Source organism: Vulpes lagopus, chromosome 12 (genome assembly GCF_018345385.1).
Source record: "Vulpes lagopus strain Blue_001 chromosome 12, ASM1834538v1, whole genome shotgun sequence".
Taxonomy (NCBI): Eukaryota; Metazoa; Chordata; class Mammalia; order Carnivora; family Canidae; genus Vulpes; species Vulpes lagopus.
The window spans coordinates 49124648-49146660 of NC_054835.1; the positions used below are offsets into that span (position 1 = coordinate 49124648).

A 22013-nucleotide genomic window follows, 5' to 3' on the forward strand; every position below is an offset into this window, starting at 1 on the left:
TCCAACCCAATGGAAATATAAGACGGTGGGAGGACAGAAGAGGAAACTGGCCTAAGGACAGCCCCCCAAAATCAGGTCCCATAAATGACCTCTCTCACACACATCGACAGTTAGGATAATGACAGCTACTGCCTGTGGAGCGCCTCTACACGTCTGATACCATTCTAGACACTTCACATAAAGGATCTCATTTAATCCTCTGAGGAAGGGGCTACTGTTATTCCCATTTTATGGGCAAGGAACCTTAAGGCTTTGACTAACTCAAGAGCTTGTCCAAGACCACATGTCCAGGGAGTGGCTGAGCTGGGACTTACCCTGATGTCAAACCTCTCTTCAGCACACCACACTGGCCCTCATCACCAAATGACCACTGTCCCCCTGTCAGGGTCAGGGGAGGAAGGGCCAGCCCTGGGTGTACCAATGCCCATGGCTAGGCTAATGCCCAGCCTCCCCGTTCTGTCTTTTCACTGAAATAAAGGGAAGAAGTGGGGCTGAGTGTCCCCCAGGGTATGGGAACTGAGAGAGGACATGCTCTCTGGGTGCGGCCCTTGGACCACGGCCAATTCCTCCCAGGGCTGGACAACCACACTAACCAATGGCCATCAGCCTGAGGAATTGGGTCACCCGAAGTCCTAGGACACCTGCCAACCTAATAGTCGTCTTTCTTATGCTTGACGGTGTTCACTTGTTTTGGGTTATCTGCCTCCCTTTAAGGAGAACAGGCATCTTTTCAAGAATTTACTACTTCTCAGAGATGGCCTCTCTCTTCAAACCAGCAATGAGTGCTCCTCTCTGGAATGAGACAAAAATCCAGAACCTCTGCATGCCCAAGGCCTCATGGAGACACTTCCCATTCCCTCCACCCTCTCCCCTCAGGGCAGATAAACCAGGGAAGACAGGGGACACTTAGTCAGATGGTAGGAAGCGTTGCCAACAGATCAAACATGGCACCAGCCTCCATCCCCCCAATGGCTGGGGCTGACACACGCTGGGGCTGGCTGAGCAGGAGAGGCCCCACTCGCATGAGAATTATGGTTCCTTATTCTTCTGAGTACTCCAGAGCAGCCAAAGGGCAGACAGGAGAAAGAGAGCTGGTGGGAGAGAGAGAGAGAGAAAAAAAAAGGTAAATGAAGTGAAAATACCCTCATGGCAAACTTGGCCACGGCTAGAGACAGCCCTCAGCCTCACACACTGTCTGTGCTCCGACTCTGAGCTCACAGCATCACCAGCATCTGGCTAGAAGTGGGCCCTGAAAGCCAGGAGGTGTGCTCTTCTCTGGGCCTGACTGCCATGAGCCTGAAGATGTTCTCTCCCTGAGGAGGGGTCTGGCCTTGGAAGTTACACCCCAAGGAGCACAGAATGGAGAGAATGGAGCTCCAGAGAATGGAGCGTCTCCACTCCTCAGCTGTCCTCCCAGAGCTGGAGTTAAAACTCCCTGCTACACACACACACACACACACACACACACACACACACACACACACAGGTAAGCCAAATCCCCAGTTGGCTAGGGTCAGAAGTAATGTGCTTTCCACCTGTACCCTCCCCTCCTCCACACCACAGAGGCTTCCAGAACTGCCAGCTATTCGTTTTTAAAAAAAGTAGATCTTCTACCCGGGTTCAGTATTTTCCTTGATGATTCTGTTTCCATAGCAACCAAGCCTACAAGGCCTCAGCAATTATCTGTCATTTGACGACGGGAACATGGAAAAGACTGACAGGCTGACAGGGCCATATGTGTATCGAAGGAAGGGTCACTTTGAGTTGTGAACAAGGGACCTAGCAATGCCCAGGGGATGCCCTATAGGGCCTTGATATCCCTAACCCCATGCGTGCCTCTGCCTCATGCACTGGTTGGGTTCCCCACAGCCATCTGGAGTTCCAGGTCCCAGTGGACTTCCTTCTTCCTCCTCTCTGGCATATTCTTCCCACCTTCCACTCAAGCCTTTAGGCTACAGATGACACAAGGTTAAAATGTCCCTGACCCCATGCTGCCCATGGACAACATTAGACAGAAAACAATGAAACTTCTAAGACTAGTTTAAGTGGGTTTTAGGCTCCATGGTTCTCAATCAGGGCAATCTTGTTCCTCGGGGCACACTGGACAATGTCTGGCACATTTGTGACTATCAGGACTAGGAGGCCGGCGGGGAAAGGCATAGAGTTACTGGCATCCAGTGGGTAGAGTCCAGGGATGCTGCTAAACATCCAACATGAGGGAAACCCCCTCCCCAAGGAATTGTCTAGCCAAAAATAATAGTGCCATGATTGAGAAGCCCTACCCTGGATGCCCCCTGTCTCAACAGCTTATGCACTGCATTCCTTTAAATAAAAAATTATCATAGGAAAATGGCCATCCATCATAAATAGTGGCCTCTTTGGGGGCAGGATCCTTTAAAACCAAAAGCGTAAGAGAATCTTTGCAAAGGCTTCACCCTACTGAGATGCAAAAGGAAGTGTGACATTCAGGTTATGTAGATTAAGGTTTAAACCCCAAAGTCGGTACAAGAGTCTTGAGCCTGGGGCCTACAGTCTCCAGAGTGTCAGGGAACTGGCTGAGATTGTGTGCAAAACGTCTGTCTGGGCATCTCTGGGCGGAATGGGTTCATAACTTTCATCAGACATCAGATTTCATCAAAGGGGGAACTGCCTCACAAGTCTGAATATCGACCACCTAGATCCCATTTGCTCTGACTTGCACTCTACATTCTCTCATCTCTCATCATGCAAGACCTTTATCATGGCCTTCCCCCTTCCTGACTTTGGTGTCACAAGATATATCTTTTTGGCAGTCCCAAAGGGGAGACATCATTGCCCCAACAGGCACAAATAGACAATAATCGTGTGGACACCTTCCCAGCCTAGGAACGTGACATAGGCCCTGCCCAGAGTTTGCAGCAGAGACCTACCTGGTTTACCTGAACTTCATTCGGATTGGTCACTCGGTCCAGGCCATAGTCCAGTACGTTGTTCATTCCCGGCTAAAAGGAAGAAAAACAATGTAAGAACCACCACTGGAAGACTCTCCAGTTTCTGATTAACTCTAGGCCTTGGTCAAACTACCAATTATGAGCCTGAGCTAAAAGGGCTTGTGGCTTAGCCCATGGGGAACTACAGTTATTCAAAGACCCTCTGGATGAGCTAGTAAGCTTCATGGGGCTGTTCCACCACCGTGGCATCCCTAAAACCCAATACAGTGGGATGGATAGGTGTGTGTAGGAGTGAGTGGATGGATGGATGGATGGATGGATGGATGGATAGATGGATGGATAGATGGATGGATGGATGGATGGATAAATGGATGAATGGATGGATGGAAAGGATGGGTGGGTGAATGGATGGATGGATGGATGGATGGATGGATGGATGGATGGATAAAACTCCAACTCAGTAAGACTTCACTGGGATTAGTACAAAGGACTGCCAACTCCTCTGGAAGTGCTCCTTCCCCACCCTACAGTGTGGTGCTTTGGAGAATCCAGGCTTCAGTCAGCATCTTTGGTTTCCAATGCTGGAACTGCCACTTCCTAGCTGTGATGAAGATTTTGGAAACAATCTCTCACTACATTTGCTACCCCTCCTGAGAAATTGAGGTGATCTCTCCTACATGTCAAGTTCTTGTTGAGGATTTGACAAGTTGATGTGCAAAGCTCTAAACAGAGAGTAGCAATTACTGAGCAATGGCTTGTGTTCATTTTAGGATCGTGTATGTAAAGGCCGGGGCCAAAGTGGGGTCCCTCAGGCTTTACCAGTCCCCTTCTCTGTCAGACAACCAACTCTCCAGCCAACCTTGCTTGGTCTCCCCTATTCCTTGGCTAGCAAGCTGAGTCTTTCACTTCCTTCTCTGTTAGTTTGATGTAGGCAACCATCAAGTTGCCAACATATATGATCAACCCGGCCTATGACCCTGACGCAGAGGCAGGAGGCCACTGAGCTTTCTCCCCAACAGATTCAACCTCAATAACATCAACCACGTGTTTAGCTCAGAGGTATGGTTGCCAAATAAAATATAGGATGCCCAGGGAAGTTTGAAGTTCAGACAAATGACAATTTTGATACAAAAAAATACATTCCATATGTTTTTAATATAAATATACAATAAGCATAAAAATATTGTGACATTAATCATTTGCTGCTTGTCTGAAATTCAAACTTAACTGGGCATCCTCTATTTTACTTGCTAAATCTGCCTACTTAGCTCAGCAGGCTACCACAGGGGGCAGATATTGGGCACACAGCCAAGGCAAGGAAGAGACAAAAGAAAGCAGTAGAAAAATCGGTGGGGAAAGACAGGGGAAGGGAGTGGCTGTCCTCACCTCAGTCGTCACATGTGGACCTCCATCAACAAATATGTTATCAGGCACTCCCATGGCTGACATTGTGCTCAGCCTGGGGAGCTTGTGGGGAATGTGACACTTCAAGGCATCCCCAGCTGGCATCTCGAGGCACTTCCAGTCGTGTGGGCAAGGCAGCCACTCGGCAACTTATCCCACAAATGATAAATTACAGCTGTGACAAGTGCTATGAGGGACAATGTGGAAGTCCAAGCCAGCCTTCAACAGGATCTAACCCAGCATGGAGGTGGGGGCAGGGGGACATGAGAATCCGTGCCCATCCCTAAAGTGAGTTCTAGGAACTGTCTTCTCCATCTGGTACAAAGAATTCCCCCCAGGGTAACCAAAGACAGACTTACACACGCGCACGCGCACACACACACACATACCCACCATGCTCCTGGCACCCCTACAACCTCAGCAGCTTCAGTGCGCTTGTCTGCTCAAGTCTTGCGTTAGTTCTCCAAATCTTTCCTTCAAACTTGCCCCATGTTCTGATATAAACTCGGCTGCCCCGCTGCTCCCTGGTGCACCTGCACAACCGTAATCAGCACAGGGCTGCCCTCCGCCACCCAGACCAGAAGGCCTTGACTCTCAGAGCTGTGGCCGCCCCGGGGGCTTTAGGATCCTGCCAGCCTGTCCAGTGCCAGCCCCTCCTGGCTGCCCTGCACTGTGCAGACGGCCACACGTGCCCTCCTGGCGGCCCGTCTCCCCATCTCCTGCCTCCTTCAAGCATCTCAGTTGCTCCCAACTGAGCTGTGGCCCCATCCCAGTGCCCTGCCCTCAAAACTCCCCAGGGGGGTTGCCTTTCCAGCTTTGCTGGTTTGGAAGACTCCCAGGCTCCACTGATTCATTCATTTATTCATCAGGTATAATCAAGTTTTTGTTCCCCTGCCACTTGCAGAGCCACTGGCGCTGCAGTTTCTGGCACACAGGAGGGTGCTCAGCTGAAGGTAGGCCAGAGCTGCCTGTGGTGTGCAGGAGACCAGGGCAATCCCTGCCGTGGGCCTCCAGCAGGCCCGTCCAGCCCCAGTGCCACACACAAAAAGCCCACAAAGACAGCCACCCCTCCCCCTGTGAGTGCCAGGCTGTGATGCCCCAAGAACGTCCCTTGGGCATAAGCCAAAGAGGCAACTTCCTAAATGCATCATAATTCAGGTGAGGAAAGAACCTGTACACCCAACAAATGCTCCATGAGGAGGCGACATCCCCAGGGCAACACCAGGCTGGGTGCTGAGGGACACTGCTTGGGGACACTCCACCATGTCCCTCCTGTCCCTACTCTTCTTCTGTTCTCCATCATCACTCTTTTCCCTAACGTATTAGTTCAGCCCCTTTTGGTGCCTGGGACAGAAAGCAAGAGATAAAATACCAAATAGCTACATGAACAAGATGAAGGAGGGAAAAGAGACAGAGATGGGGCTGCACTGGGAGATGTTGGCTGGAACATGAGTTCCCTGGAGAGGTGCTCCCAGACCCCGCGCTGACACGGGACCCCTGCCCCTTCCAGCGTCCTGCCCTTCTGTACAGTATGCACTCGTGTGTGCAATCGCTTCTGTCCCCAGCTCTCCGCCAGACTGTAAGCTCCTTGAGGGTATAGGCTCATCGTCTGTCGTGGCTCAGCGTCCAGGTATCCCCACTGCTGAGTGAGCACCTGGCACAGCGTGGGCACCCACAAAATAGATGTCGGATTTGTTTTTCATTTGAATCAGAGTATGTAGGTTTTCCGTCTGCCTTTACGATATAACATTAAATGTCAGACCATTTTCCTACATCAATAATTGGCCTTTTAAAAATACAATTTTAGGGCAGCCCAGGTGGCTGAGCGGTTTAGCGCCACCTTCAGCCCAGGGCATGACTCTGGAGACCCAGGATCAAGTCCCACATCGGGCTCCCTGCATGGAACCTGCTTCTCCCTCTGCCTCTCTCTCTCTCTCTCTGTTTCTCATGAATAAATAAAATAAAATCTTTTTAAAAATACAATTTTAATAGCTTCATAATGTTCCTTTATGTGGATATAAGCTCATATGTAAAGATTTAAATGCATCTATCTGTCTTTTTATCCATTCAAATTTATTTTGTTGTTTCTCTTTGTTGGACATTCAGCCCAACCTCAACAAGAAATGGAAGGCGGACACCTTCTGCTCTGGTGAGTGTCGGGATTTGTGGTTGACGTGATGGCCAGTTAGCTTGATATTCAGACAAGTGACTGTGTCATTTGCAGCACACACCGCCTCTGTCCCTGGACCACATCCTCCATATACCCATGGTCCGCACGTCAGTGGACCCTATCCTCGGGAGACCCAGAAGTCCCAGATGGTGCAGCAAAGATGCACAGAAGGCCCCAAAAGGACTTCTCTAAAGGAACCATTCACCCTCTGTTGATTTACACAATTAACTGTTGTTTGCATCCTGCCTACATCTGCACTCTGTTTCTTTTGGGTAAAACATGAGAGAGGAACATCGTTTTCCTTCACTGTTCTCCCCTTCTAACCTGAGTCACAGGCAGCATTTGGGCTCAGGGCAGGGGTTGGGTCACAATCCTCAGCCACCACCACCCGCATCGGGTCTTGGCCTCTGCCCATGATGAGCTCTCTGATACACCACACCACCACCACCACCCCACCACCAGCACTTCCTGAATCAAGCACTCCTCGCTGTGCCCCCTCAGCACTTAGGCCTTATCTCCAGGAGATGCTGCTCACCTGCTATGGCAATTTGGATCTTGTGCCCCCCAAGCTGGGAGGGGGGGACCTCACATCCTACAGCACATCAGACAGATGTGGATTCACATCCCAGCACTGTGCAACCTACTGACCCTCTCTGAGCCTGGATCGCCCCCCATCTGAGTGTCGGGGATGGGGATACTCCCTACTTGACAGCATCGTCATCAGGTAAATGGGATCATCCACACCAAGAGCTTAATGCGGGCATGTATCAGGTGCTCGATGACATTTAGCTGTTATTTTATGCCCAGCACCAAACTGAGCTGGCACGGAGTCGGGGCCCAAGAAGGTTTCACAGATCAATGAACAGACAAGTGAAAAGGGGGACCGCTGAGACACAGCAATCCATGTCCCATTCTACGACAGTTGGTTACAGATGGTCCACATACTGGCGGCTTTACACTCCACGGAGTCAAAAGCTTTGTTTGCCTGGCTGGCTTTTTTCCCACTGAACTGACAGTTTGTTTGGTCTCCTGGAGACAGTCTGACAGCCCCTAAACTCCTGGGCTTCGTGGGTTTGTCAGTGAGACTGCTCAATTTCTAGGCTGAGACAGACTTCAGACAGGACGCTCTTCAAGCAGAACGCTCCACCAAGAGGCTGACAGTGTTCTGAGAAAGTCAGGGAGAGCAGGACCCAGATGCACCCCAGCCTCATCTCTGGCTGATGGTCCAGTTTGATTTAGGGGTGCAGCCCTGGCAAGGACTGGACATGAAAATAGTTTTGTGTCCACAGGGTTTTACGACAGCTCCAGGTACATCAGAACCTCCCTGTGAACTTGGCTCCCCAGTGCTCTCAAGCACGGACTGGGCACCTTTGCACCCTGGCATCATGTTTGTTAGAGCAGCAGTGACTCACACGATGCTCTAATGATAGCAAAGGTTCCAAAAAGGCCTTCAATGAGCTAAGACATCATGTAACATTGTGGTGGGAGGCAAAAGGGCACAGGGACCAGGAGACGGTGCTCCACAGTCTGCGGGCTCAGATCCTTGGACACTCAGTAGCTGTGCAACTCTGGCAATATGCCTGAGCCTCAGCTTCCCTATCAGCAGAATGGGACTAATATCACCTCTCATGAGGGGCTGCAAAGATGAAACAAGAGGACGAATGCAGAGTGAAGCCTAGCACAGTGCCCAGCACATAGTTATGTGCTCAGTTCAGGTCTGCTGTGGTGATGATGGTGATGATGACCATCATCATGGACCAGTGACAGTGATGGCGATGGACGTGGGAGAAAGTGGGAGCAGTGCGGGGGGGGGAGGGGGTGGAAACAAGGCAGGTGATAGTGGAAGCAGTAACCATAGAGTCACATTGTCAAGTTTAGGGAATTCTGCATCATACTGTGAGGGGCCACTCTGCACCATTTGCCTGGTGTGGGCACTGAGAGCTTGCCCCAGGAGAAGTTGGGAGAACTCAGATCATCTGCTTTTCACTTTGTTCCCTATAGGCCTCCTGGCTGGCTACAGGGACAGAGGGGAGGAGAGAGATCCGAGGCAGGTCCTGTGCACAGTCAGTCTATGTCACTTTGCAAGGGACACAGTCACACTGGCCCTTCTACCCCATGAAATCTCTGCACGTAATAGGGGATCCGTTCTCCACCCTGCAAGGAGAAGGATCCCCTCCATCATGAGTGCCACAGGCACCAGGGCATCTTGCCAAATGAGAGGCTTCCCTGCCATGTGCCCCTATCTCACCCAGGCTCCCCTTTCAGGAACAGGTGACAGAAGGAAGGCTGAGCAATGACAGCACCCTTCTCATACAAAGATCTCACTCCTGAGCTACAACAGGGAGGGGCGTATATGTAAGTTGTTCCGTTCCTCCAGGACCCTGTCATCCCAGCTGTGGACTCCTTCACCGAGCCTTGGTGACCTCTATCTGGCATCAGCTAACCGATTTGTCTAGAGGACAAATCCTGACACAAAGCAAAATCAAACAAGCTTCTTGGGGATCAACCAACTCCAGGACCTTAACCTCAGCAACAAGCTGTGCAAACCAATGCCCCCACAGATGGAACAGTGTATGTGTATCTGTTTTGAATGTAGAAAGGAAATAAGCAAAATGGCCAAAATGTGATGAGGTCAAAGTTCTAAATTCCAGAAGCTTTGGCACCATGGCTGACCCAGTTCACTTTCTGGCCTGAGAATTCGGTCAGCAGGCAGGCGGGAAGGCTAAAGGAGGAAGAGGAAGTACATCTGCTTTGACCTCCTCACTTTCCAGATTCCCTTTCACATCTCCCACCTCCAGTGACCCAAAGGCAGCACCTGGATCTGCCACAGGAGGAAAGTGAGGCAGCAGAGGTAACCCCAGCAGGTGACCATTCCCGGTAATGAGCCGTAGCAAGCTACATCACTTATGCCCAGCTTGTCGCTCTGGGCCCCTAGAGTCCCTGAGCTAGAGATGCATTGTGCTCTGAGCAGTGAGGCACAGCACACACTCATTCCTCCTCACCTACTCCCACCTCAACTGCTGGGGATGGATCTGGAAAAGGAAGAGGGAACGAGAGATGCAAGGCATAGCCTGGGCTATGCAGACTTCCAGTTCTCTACAGCATTTTCTGTAGAACCTGGGTACTAGTTTTTTCTTCTTGGGTCCCTTTTCCAAGGTATCATGGCAAAAAAAAAAGTCAAAATCATAATCTACCCCTCATAAAAGGCAAGCTCATTCGGGTTCCTCCCGTAGGTAACTTTGTTTAGACCCACCACCACCAGATGAGCCACAAGCTCATTCCATCAGGCAGTCTTTCCTCTTCCACCAAAAGGCACTTAGACGCTTACCCAATGCTGAGCAACCACTCCTGTTCCTTCAGTTCCAGCCACAGCGGGAAATGAGCCAGAAAAGGGATAATGAGAGTACAGGATGGAGATGGGGAGGCATAAAATGGGTGAAAACAGGAAGTATAATAATACTCACAGGGCATCGGTGGACCAGCCAATATGCCTTCTCCTGGCAATCCAGCGCATACCTGTCTGCTTTATTCCTTTCCTTTCCAGTCCTGAGAAGCCAAAAGCCACAAACAGGCCAGTAAGACTTTGCACCTTTTGCTCAGTGAGGTACCCCACTTCTGATGACCCAGTCCACTCTCCCCACCTCTCCAAATAATCTGCGTTTGCCATCATCATCATCATCATCATCATCATCATCATCATCTTCATAGTCAACACTAATATCACACAAGTATTAACTCACTTAATGCCCCCAGTGACCTTGCCCCCCTGACTTCGCGGCTCCAGGGACTGAAGCAAAGGGACACTGAATGCCCTGCAGAGGGTCACACTGTCAGCAAGGGGCAGGGTGGGATCCGAACAGGCATCTGGTCCCAGAGTCCAGCTCTGTCTGAGAGCTACCACGCCACGGTGACTGGCCCCAGAGTCAGACCGCCACCACCTTCACCACCAGGGCGAGTGTGGATGACATTCTGGGCTGACACCTGACTACCCAGCTTAATTTCTCCCGGCCTTGATAGACAACACAGTCAACATCTGGACAGGCAGGCAGCAGGCATTGCCAGAGCTTGCTGATAGGGAAAATGCTGGGCCTCGGGGATCTGTGTGTCTCCCTCCCTGTCGGGTCCACTCTGTCCTTTCAAAGAGTTCATGACAAGTCAGGGTTTTTCCAAACCCAACTTATTATGGTAAAAGGCTATTTATTTTCCCTTATCTCCATCTCCCCCTCTCCTCATTATGGAGAGGAAACAATGCCGTGCTTTCCTCCCACGGAAGCCGGGCAACGGTAATTATCGGGCCACAGGTCCCATTCAGCACCATTTCCACGGCGACCTGCACTCACACGGTGAGGCTTGCTTTCCCAGGCAACGTGGGATGACGCACATGCCCTCCACAAGACGGCAGATTTATTTGCCAGCTAATGTATTGTGAATAACGTCAGCACATCTAGAGAGCCAGATGGGTGGAGAGTGCCATTCCACTGGGGTGTTTTGCCAACCTCCTCTGGAAATTAAATATAAACACTGTCACTTCAACTTCCCCTTGCCAACCTAACTGGATTTTCCACCAGGTTAACTACCCCACATCCTCAGGAGGATGGGCCACAGACGGCCTAAGGCACTGCAGCACTTCCATCATGCTGGAGAGCCTTGTAAATAGTCAGTGGCTAATTGACAATAATGGTCCTTTCTGGCTTTGCTCTTTGGCTCTGCTGGGACAGATGTACTTGGAGGAGAGTCGTGATGAATGGAATCCGAAAGAACCAGTAAACAAGAAAGAATCTTAGGTTGTCGTATTATGATCTTTTTTTTTCTTTCAGCAACAGTATTGCTTAATCAATCAATCAATAAATCATTTGTTCACATATTTACTGATCTCCCCCTATGTTCAAAGTACTGAAAGTATGGGGTGCCTGGGTGGCTCAGTAGGTTAAGTGGCTGAGTTTGGCTCAGGTCATGATTTCAGGGTCTTGGGATTGAGCCCCGCATCAGACTTCCTGCTCAGTGGGGAGTCTGCTTCTCCCTCTCCGTCTCCTTCTGTTGTTCCCTCTACTTGGGCTCGCTCTCTCTCTCTCTCTCTCTCTCTCTCTCTCCCCCCACCACTCCCCCCATCAAATAAATAATAAAATAAAATCTTTTTTTAAAAAGTACTGAGAGTACATTGGTGCACCAAAGAGACTATTATAGACTAAATCTTTGTGTGCCCCTCAGAACATATATTGAAGCCCTAACCTCCAATGCGATGGTGTCTGGAGATGGGGCCTTTGAGAGGTAATCAGATGAGGGTGCCTGGGTGGCTCAGTGGTTGAGCATCTGCCTTTGGCTCAGGGCATGATCCCAGAGTCCTAGGGTTGAGTCCTGCATCAGGCTCCCTGCAGGGAGCCTGCTTTTCCCTCTGCCTATGTCTCTGCCTCTCTGTGTCTTCATGAATAAATAAAATATTAAAAAATATATATGTCTACAATTCTTTGATGTTCCTTCCTTTGAGAGGAGGGTTCATGTCCTCCCCTCCCGGGAACCAGGTGGGTTTTTGTGGCTGGTTCAACCAACACAGTAATGTCAGAAATGGCGCTCTATGATTTTGGGGGCTGGGCCATAAAGGGCGGGATAGCTGCCATCCTTCCACTAGAATACTTGCCCTTGAGGTTTCCAACCACCTATAAGCAACGTGACTTCCCTGGTGCCACCATGCTGGGAGGAAGCCCAAGCCACCTGGAGAGGTCCAGAGGCCCCAAGATGAGGGCAAGAAATGCCCAGCCAGTGGCTGCAGGCCTCCAGCTCCAGCCTTGGACTGCATCCACTTACGAGACTCAGACCCAGGCCTGCCCAGCCAAGCTCTTCCCAAATTCCAGATCGACAGAAACCTGTTTAGATAATAAAGCAATTGTTGCTGTTTTGAGCCACTGAGTCTTAGGACGATGTATGTTCCCTAACAACAACTAATTAGAAAAGTCTCTTTTGAGTAGACATTTGAACTGAGAGATCTCTCTCTGAAGGATAACAGGACCCTATTTGTGTTTCAAAAATGCAAATGGGAGCAGAGAGACCAGTTGGGAAGACACGGCCATGGCCTGGTTGTTTCATGGTGAAGTTGTTTCAACCAGGGCAGGGAGGTGGGAATAGGTGGGCAGAAGGAGTTTTGCCAGGAGTCGGCAATAGGACTGGATGACTAGACACTGGGTATGGGGCCTTGGGGACGGGAGGTAAATGGGGCTCCTTCCACTGATGTGGGTAACACCAGAGGAAGAGGTTTGGGGTATGAGGGAGAGAAATATACAAATATGAACAAGTTAAGTTTGAGCCGTGACATCAACATGAGATGTTGAATGAGTAGCTAGATGCTGAATCCTGGATTCAGAAAAGAGGTCTATGTGGAGAGGCTCAGTATAACAAAATGGCTACCTCAGGAGCGAACCTACATGGCCAACCTAATTTCATTGAGACCCTGTGTTTGTATTGATCAGGCTTCTGCAGAAAAACAGAAAGAGTAGGAGAGTAGATAGATAGATAGATAATTTATTTTAAGGAATAGCACACTATTGAGGAGGCTGGCAAGTCTAAATTATGAACGACACACCAGCAGGCAGGATGCAGGGAAGGGCTGATGTTGCAACTTGAGTCCAAAGGCAATCTGGAAGCAGAACGCCTCCTTCCTCAGAAAACCTGTCTTTTTTTCTTAAGGCCTTCAACTGATTATATAAGGCCCACACACACACTATGGAGGTAATCTCCTTTACTCAAAGTCTACTGATGTAAATGTTAATCTCACCTAAAAAAATAGCTTGACGGGACACCTGTGTGGCTCAGTAGGTGGAGTATGAGACTCTTGATCTCGGCATTGTGCATTTGAGCCCTACAGTGGTATAAAGATTGCTCACAAATTTTTAAAATCTAAAAAAAAAAAATACTTTCACAGTGTCACCTTAGACTGGTGGTGGCCCAGCTATCTAGGTACCATGGCCTAGACAAGTTGACACACAAAATTAGCCACTGAAGACACGAAATCTGGAATCGGAGGCAGCCTCTGAGTCAAGCAATGGAATTAGTGGGGAAAAGCTAGTATCTCAGAAGGACAGAGCCTTTTATGAATTGCTCATCCCAAGGCATCTAGAAGTGATGGAGGAGGGAACGTCCTGTGACATGGGAAGGACAGAGCTTTATCTAGGCTGAGGCCAAGGCCCAACTGGTGGGGCCTGTGGGAGCCATTGAGAATAGTCCCAAGCTACCAGGGAGCTAGAGTATCCTGAAAGGCATATGTCAAGGTCTGCAGGACTCAGGATCCCTGGGCTATCCTACTTAGAGCAGAGAGCTGGGGAAGAATAAGGGGGTTGCAGCCCAGTGTGGAATCCAGCAGAAACTCAAAGTAATACTAGCCCAGGTTCGACCATTACCTCACAGAGTGACTTTGCCAAGGACTGTTTAAACTTTCTAAGCCTCAGTTTCGCTATTTGTGGATGTGAAGGATGACCAGAATTACTGTGAGCACTTCCCTCTCACCAACAGCAAAGGGGACAGTACACAGACCTCACCAAAAGAAGCCTTAGGAACAAATACAAGTGATGGGAAGTTAGAGCACTCCCTGCAGTGCTCTGTCTCAGACATACCCAGGCAGAAACATGTCAGTGGTGAAAGGCCCACACCAGGTCTCTCAGCAATGCTCCTCTACCTGAATCTAAAGCCTCAAAACAGATATTTTCCCTTCCAGGCAATAAAGCCATCTGCCATTGGAATTTTTGTGTTTCCCAAACTGGCACACCTGCATAATAGCGCTCACCTTTTGTGATGGCTAATTTTATGTGTCAACTACTAGGTCACGGGACACCCAGATATTTGGTCAAATATTATTCTGGATGTGTCCCTGAGGGTGTTTTCAAATGAGAGTATGTTAAGTTGAAGGCCTGAATGGAATGAAAGGGGGAGGTTGATCCTCCCTCAAATGACAGGGAATTCTTCCCACCTGATGGCCTTGGGCTGACACAGCAGTCTGTTCCTGCCTTGGGACTCAACTAAAACATTAGCTCCTGGACCTCCAGGCTGCCAGCCTTCAGACAAACCTATGCCACCAGCTCTTTGGGTCCCCAGCCTACCAACCGTAGGTCTTGCGACTTCTCAGCCCCTGTAATTGTGTGAGCCAATGCCTTAGCGTACAACTCTTGATATACATACATACATATATATCCTATTGTTTCTCTAGAGAGACCTAACTAATCTCCCACTACTCCAATCCTAAGGCTGCCTGATGAGAGCCCACTGTCCAGCTCGACTATGCACCAGCAAAGGTAGACCTTTCCAGAAAATGGACTTGCCAGAGTGAGTGAGGCTAGGCCAGCTTGACTTATCCAGTTTGGTAATATCTGGCACTGGTCCCCAGATATTCCTGACTCCTCTGTATTACAGGCACACGATAGGACTGTACCTCCCCATCCAAACTCCTTTGAGGTTGGGCACAATGATAGGAGCTGCTTTGGTTAAGGAATTATGAGCAGAAGTGACATGCATCACTTGTGACCCACACAGGCTCTGTCTCCCTCTGCTCCAGCAACAGGCAAAGCCTGGATGGTGCTGCTCCTTCAGCATGGGTCCTGGAGGGGGCACAAAGCATGTCAGGGCCCCAGCTAACCCACAGTGGGCATGTAACACAAGCACTATGGTTTTGTGCTCCTGGGACCTGGGGGCTATTTGTTGTAACAGCCTGACCTCTGATCTCATCCTGCCTGATTCACTCTCTCCAACATTTACGTCTAGCTCTCCTAGACAAGGCAAAGCCCTCATAAGGACTTCCGGCTCCAGTTCTGAAGTGGACAGCAGGCAAATGAGAGCAGCAGTGGGTGGTTCTACCGTGCGAATCCACTTAAAATCTCTTTATGGCTTCCCGTGGCCCTTAGCACAAAACCCTCCCACGAGCTGCTCCTGCTGACATCTCAGGTCTCACATCTGTCAGTTCCAGGCTCTAGGCTCTCTGCTCCAGCTAGAGCTGCCTCAAGTGGCCATTCCCCTGACTCCAGATTCTGAAGACTTCCATCTGCTTTGATGTGGTTTCCCCCGCTCCTTCTGGAAACCCCAGTGTGAGGCCCCCATCTCAGTGTAGCATTGCAGCCTGTTTGCTCATCCACCTGACCCCAGATTGTGCCTCCACGTTCCCCATGCCTAGCCTAATGTTTAACACAGAAGTGCCCAGTAAAGATTTATTTTAACAAAAGGAAACAAAGAAAGAAGGTAGGAAGGAAGGATGACTAGTGGACAAACGTGACCTTTCACTTACCTGTATTGCTCTTTGGCCTGCATAATGACAAAATCCCATTTGTAGTTAATTTTTTTGTTCAAGAAATTGTAATTTTCCTAGAAATGGGAAACAAAAAGAACACTGAGCCCCATGACATATGCTGTGTGCAGAGGGCAGAAAGCTTTAAGTCAATGATGGCATGCCCCTGGCCCTGCTACAGCCTCACCCAAGCCAAATGATCTCCCATCCTGGCTTTGCAAAGGCATTCATTCAAAGGGTAGCACCAAATTCTCAGAAAGCCTTGCCAACAGAAGCCAGACCCTGGCTTGAATTTTTTTAAATAAATATATCCCAAATCTTATTAGGAAAGGGAGAATACAGTGGGAGAAAAAAGCAGAAACTCACTATTCAATGACAGAGCATCACAAATGCACAGACAAGTCCTAAGATTGGCATGATGTTGGCACTTCTAAAAACATGTTTGTAAAGAACAAAAACACAGCAAGATTGTTGCTGTCTGCCCAGAAACCTAGCCTTTTGAGGGCGAGGGCATGTTCTTTGAGAAATCTAACTCGTCTGGCCTAAAACAAAAGCTACACTATTGTTTTCTCATCACACACTCAAGTTCAAATCTGTTCATCACATACTATCCATTATCATGCATATTAATTGTCTCATTGTTTTAGGACAGCAAAAGGAAGGTAGTAGCTATTGTGTGTCCAGTAGACACTGAGGCAAGGGTTTCTATTATAGCAGGAGAAACTGAAGCTTGACATGGGGAAGAATTTACTTCAGCAAGCTGCTTCCAAACAGATGGATGGATGGATGGTGGGTGGATGGATCCTGGATGGGTGAATGGAGGATGGATGGATGGATGGATGGATGGATGGATTGACGGTGAATAGATGGTGGATAGATGGATAGTGAGTGAATGGATGATGAACAGTGGATGGATAATGGATGGGTAGATGGTGGATGAATGGTAGCTAGATGGATGGTAGGTGGATGGATGGATGGTGGGTGGATGGATGGTAGATGGATGGATGGTGGGTTGATGGATACTGGATGGATGAATGGAGGATAGATGGATGGACTGATGGTGGATGGATGGTGGATAGATGGAGAGTTGGTGGATGGATGGTGGATGGATAGTAGATGGATAGTGGATGGTGGATGGGTGGATGGTGGATGGATAGATAATGGATGGATGATGGATGGACAGACAGTGAGTGGACAGATGGATCAAGGGTGGATGGATGGATGGATGGATGGACAATGAGGGTATATGTGATATCACAAAGGGGGAAGAGGAAAAAACAACTCAAGACTTTATTCCAACTATAATAGCTTATACTTGAAAGCATCTCTGTACCTTTTCATATTCTTCTAAAATCCCTTTCTTTTTTATATTTCGCTTGGCCAGATAGATGGCTGAAAAAGAAAGCAATGACATTTTCCATCATCATCATATTTTAAAACTGCATCTGCATGAGGCTGCTGTGGTTGGCTTGGTGGGGAGAAGTCTCAGCAGACCCCTGCTCCCTTCCCTGGGAACACTCCCAATACAGATGTGAACTGACATAAAGGTCATGATGACAGCAAGACAAATGTCACCAAAATGCAGTGAGTAAATAAGTAGCGTATTAAGCACTACCAAAGGCATGGGGAGGTAGAGTTTTACCATAGTCTGTATCTTCAGCAGGCCACTGCTGGGTGGGCCAGAAATATGGTGTCTACAAAAGAAACCAGGAAACCATGCTTAAACACTAGGCTGTGACTGTCGCCCTGAGCCCCCAGTCCTGTGGCTTGAGATGAAACTACCTTAGCCCCCTCCCACTCTTTCTAAATTTCTGATCTGTGATGATATGAAACCACACAATTACCTTCTCAGGTAAGATTAATCCCATATAACACCAAGGTCAAGACCAAAACCCACCTGAAATCGGTAGAGGCTGTTGTCAGGCTTGAGAACGAGATTCCTGGGATCTTGCAGGGGATAAATGTAGCCATACTTGACAATAAAGTTCCCCAAGTTCTGTGCCTCTGAGAAGACACATGGAAGTTAAGAGCAGACACAGAAGGCGGAAGCTCACTGCCCAACCCCCACACAGTTCTCCAAACTCCAGGAGAGGTGCTTCCATCCTAATGGCACTTCATCCAAGGAGTAAGGACAGTGGTTCCTGAACTTGGCCATAGGCAAATATCAGCTGAGGAGGCATGGTAAGAAGATTCCTCAGCCCAATCCCCAGAATGACAACTCATAAGTCTAGGGGGAGCCAGTGAACCCAAATGTTAATGAGTGTCACAGGTGGTCCACTGTAGGTATATGGAGAAGCTTCTTTGGGCCCTTTGGGTCTAGAGAAGTCCCCAGGCTCAGGGAAAGAATGTCTCTGATCAACAGAAAGTTCCTCACTCAAAGAAGAAAGGAAAGAGGAAGCCATGTTTATTGCCAGCTTCTATCCCAAGCTCAATTCTCCTTGCATCCCAGGCCCAGACCCCACCTCTATTGCCCCCAACTCCTCTACACCTCCCTTTAATTCCCACCCACCTCCAGTGTGCTTGAAAACACAGTCTTATTTCTGGATTTGTGTCAGTTAAAGGAAAACCTTCCTGGTTCTTTCTCAGAAGCCCCAATGAAGCAGGTGTCTTTTTCATAGATCACTGAGAAAGAATTCCACCTCCAGTCCTCCGGCCCAAGGACCCAACCCACATCCCATCCCATATCTCAGCCTTCAAAGCTGAGAAGACTTTCTCCCCAACCCTCCTTCTTACATCATGTCTCACTCCCTCTGTCATTGACAAGTCTCATTTTTTTATGCCTTGTTGTACCAAGTCTTTTTTCTAGTGGGAAGTCTGTTCCTTAGAGTCTCTCTGTTCCAATCCACCCCTCAAATTGCTGCAGACATCCTCGCTTACATATGATTATCATACATACTGCCATGTTCAAAAATCCCCCATGGCTTCCTATGACTTGTCTCCCAGATAAAACTTGGAATTTGCAGGGGCGCCTGGGTGGCCCCAGTTGATTAAGCAGCTGACTTGTAACTTCGGCTCAGGTCAGGATCTTGGGGTCCTGGGATCGAGCCCCACATCTGGCTCAGTGCAGACTCTGCTTAGGACTCTCCCTCTCAGTCTGCCCTTCCCCAACCCATGCACATGTGAGTGCACGCTCTTTCTCTCTCTCAAATATATAAATAAATCTTAAAAAAAAAAACAACAACTTGGAATTTGCAAACATGCCAGCTATAGTCCTACTCCTCCCCTGCCCTGCACACCCAGCTGAAGTCATGTCTCCCAATTTCCCCTCCTTCCCACTCCCTGTTTCATTAATTCCATCTGTACACCACTGCTCTGGCTAGTGTCCCCTTTGGGAAGACAGACTCTCGGGGCTCCCCTCCACAATTCCCAAGCATACCTTCTTTTGAAATCAGCTATATGTGTGCATCACCCCCTCCAAGAATTCTGTCTTGGCTGATTCTTCCCCAATTATCCATTATTTACGTGCTCTCAATATTGTTGTATGAAACAACAATCCCTCCACCCCCATTATCATGCCTTCACTTTTGATCTGGTTGTTTTGCACATGAACGCCTTGTCTCTCCAATGTCCATTTCTCAGAGACAAAGGTTAAGCCTCCATTTCGTCTCTACCCTCCAAAGATTCATTGGCGGCGCTGCACACCATGGCCATCCTTGTTGACCGAGTGCCTGAGGAGCTCTCACCCAGATTGGAGATCCAAAGCCGCTGGGAGATCCACTGTAGAACATCACTTCCTGCAAACCAGAAGTATTTGGCCATCGTCAGAGCTTTCGAGCACATCCCCTGACCTCTACACCCTCCTCCACGCTGTTGCCTGAGTCTCTGCGGGGCTCAGCTGCGATCTCATCCCTCTTCTGCTTACAACTTTCAGGGACTCCTCTCCACTGCTCCCTACTATGTTCACTCCAAACCCTGCAGCCATGATTCAGGGTCATCCAAGATCTGACTTCAGCCAGACTGCTAGTTTAACCTCCCACACACACCCTCAATCTTCACCTCTCTTGTAGTACTTCTTTTCTTACCTTACAACAATTGGTGCATTGACTGTCATTCAACAGATAAAAAGTAAATAGCCTAAGTCTTAACACTGAAAAAAAACAGACCCAAGGCATGCTGTCTGCGGGGCTCCAGATGGAGTCTGGTCACACAAGGGTAAGTCAGAGCAAGAGATGGGAGGAAAAGTGGGAATGAGCTAAGAGTGAGGGGATGGTTCTCCTACGCTCCCAAGTTCCCAGGCAGAAATCTGAGGAGTCAGAACATTCTAAATTCAGACCTGACCTGTCAGGTCACTGTGAAGGTATTTTGGTCAAAGCAGGAGGATGGGACATATTTGGTAACACTATGGGTTGGCTTATAACTTTGGACAATGGGATGTGGACTCCACTTGGGAGTCTGCAAGTCTAGGGGCTGGCCTGGGAACAATGCAGAGTGAGGACTGGTGGGGGCAGGGGGGAAGCAGGAGAGGCAGACAGGGATGAGATCAGGAGAAATCAGGACACAAGCACCCCTCCCACCTGCCCCCCAAGGATTCAGCTTTATCTAAGGGCCAAAGCAAGCCAAGTTCCACCAATAATCTAAAACTGTTATAGGACCCCAAGGAAACCGTGTGCTTCCTCCTCACCCTGGGCCCTGCAGCCCCATAAGCAGAACAGGTTCCTTGTAGGAGGAGCCCACTAGCATTTCCAAAGAAGGACAAGATGCCCTGGAACCAACCACCCCAATTCAGATGCCATCTTGCAAATACCAATGGCCATATTTTCCAGCAACTTCAGCCTGCTTTACAAAGGTCACATTGGGCCCCTGCCTGCACGGAGACTGACCCACAGAACATACTGAGAAGGAGGATCCGGGTCTGAGACACCATTACCAATGCCCTTGTGGCTAGACTATTCCAAATGATACTTCTCTCCTCAGTGGTCGTGAAGGGGCATGTCTTCTGGGCCCCTCCAGAGAAGGCCCTTATAAGACCCACTCACTCTCCAGGCTTAATTACCTGCCCACAGCTAAGGGTGGACAACATGCGATTCTTACTTTCCTCTCTGTGCCCTGAGGCACAAATTGTCTCTGTCTATGCCCACATGCCCACCATTATTCCTTTCAGTGGGATCTCCTCTGCTGCTCTTTGTTTTATTCACCCCTGGTTGGCTTTTCTAAAGCAAAATTCTCCATCTAAGATCCTCCTTAAACTCCTAGGACTGGATGTTTTAGGCTTTCCACCCCAGGTCCCCTTGAATGCCACTCAGAGGTATGCAGACTGAGAGAGAGAGAGACTCAGGCAGACAGCAGACTGATTAGCGCTCTCCACCAAGGAGCCAAGGGTTTTCTCATCCACTTGACTGCTTCCTAAAATAGACCAAATAAGATTACAGGGCCACCAGCATCTGCACCACATGGTGTATGCTAAGAGCGCAGCAGGCTCCCACGTCAGCCACCTTCATCCCCAGAGGTCTGGGTCACCTGCCATCCGAGGAGTTAGATGCTGATTACCCAATTTGTTTGCATTAATGCTGACGCAGGACCCAAGGCTTCTCCCTGAGTCCTGTTCCAGTGGCAGCCGAAATTCAGCCACACGAAACACAGCAGGGTGGGCCACCTCGCCCAGACCCAGGAGCCAAGGGTGCCCCGTGTGCAAGGAAAGAAAGTAGCTTATGTGCGCTGACCATGGATAAGGGGATGGACACCTGAGTCACATTGCTGGGGTCAGATCCAAGCTCAGCCATGTGCAAGTTTAGTGACAGGGACAGGTTGCTGAACCCCTCTGCTCGTCCATGGCCCCAGCTGCAAAATGCAGATGGTCACATCTACCCCAAACTTCATCGTGGGTCTTAAGTGACACAGTGTGGGAAACTGCTAGCTATCACCACACATCAAGCATCCATGCTGGCCGACCGTGTGCACAGGACTACCTCACTTAATTCCCGCAATCATTCTCTTAGACAGGGATTGCTATTCCTGCTTTTAAAATGAGAAGATTAAGGGGTGCCTGCGTGGCTCAGTCTGTGAAGCATCTGCCTTCGACTCAGGTCATGATCCCAGGGTCCTGGGACCATGTGAGCCCCACATTGGGCTCCCTGCTCAGTGAGGAGTCTGCTTTTCCCTCTCACTCTGCTGCTCCCCTGCTTGTGTGTGTGGGAGTGTGCGTGCGCTTTCTCTCAAATAAATAAATAAAATATTTTAAAAATAATAAATAAAGTGAGATGATTAAGACAAGGGCTACACAGCTTTAAAAAAGTACCTGTAGGATTCAACC

General features: G+C 49.1%; 1 protein-coding gene across 3 annotated transcripts in view; it reads right to left on the reverse strand.

Moving 5' to 3' along the window:
• RGS9 (regulator of G protein signaling 9) overlaps positions 1-22013 on the reverse strand; it is a 69951-nt gene that overhangs the window by 35747 nt on the left and 12191 nt on the right. For 2 of the 3 annotated variants that reach the window (XM_041723707.1, XM_041723709.1), the window contains exons 3-9: positions 19447-19497; positions 17661-17767; positions 17406-17457; positions 17097-17155; positions 15764-15840; positions 9969-10050; positions 2910-2981 (exon numbers count right to left, since the gene is read on the reverse strand). In XM_041723707.1, coding sequence (XP_041579641.1) covers positions 2910-2981; positions 9969-10050; positions 15764-15840; positions 17097-17155; positions 17406-17457; positions 17661-17767; positions 19447-19497 — 500 coding nt within the window. The remainder of the gene's footprint in view (positions 1-2909; positions 2982-9968; positions 10051-15763; positions 15841-17096; positions 17156-17405; positions 17458-17660; positions 17768-19446; positions 19498-22013) is intronic. The other variant, XM_041723708.1, reaches the window with a different exon arrangement.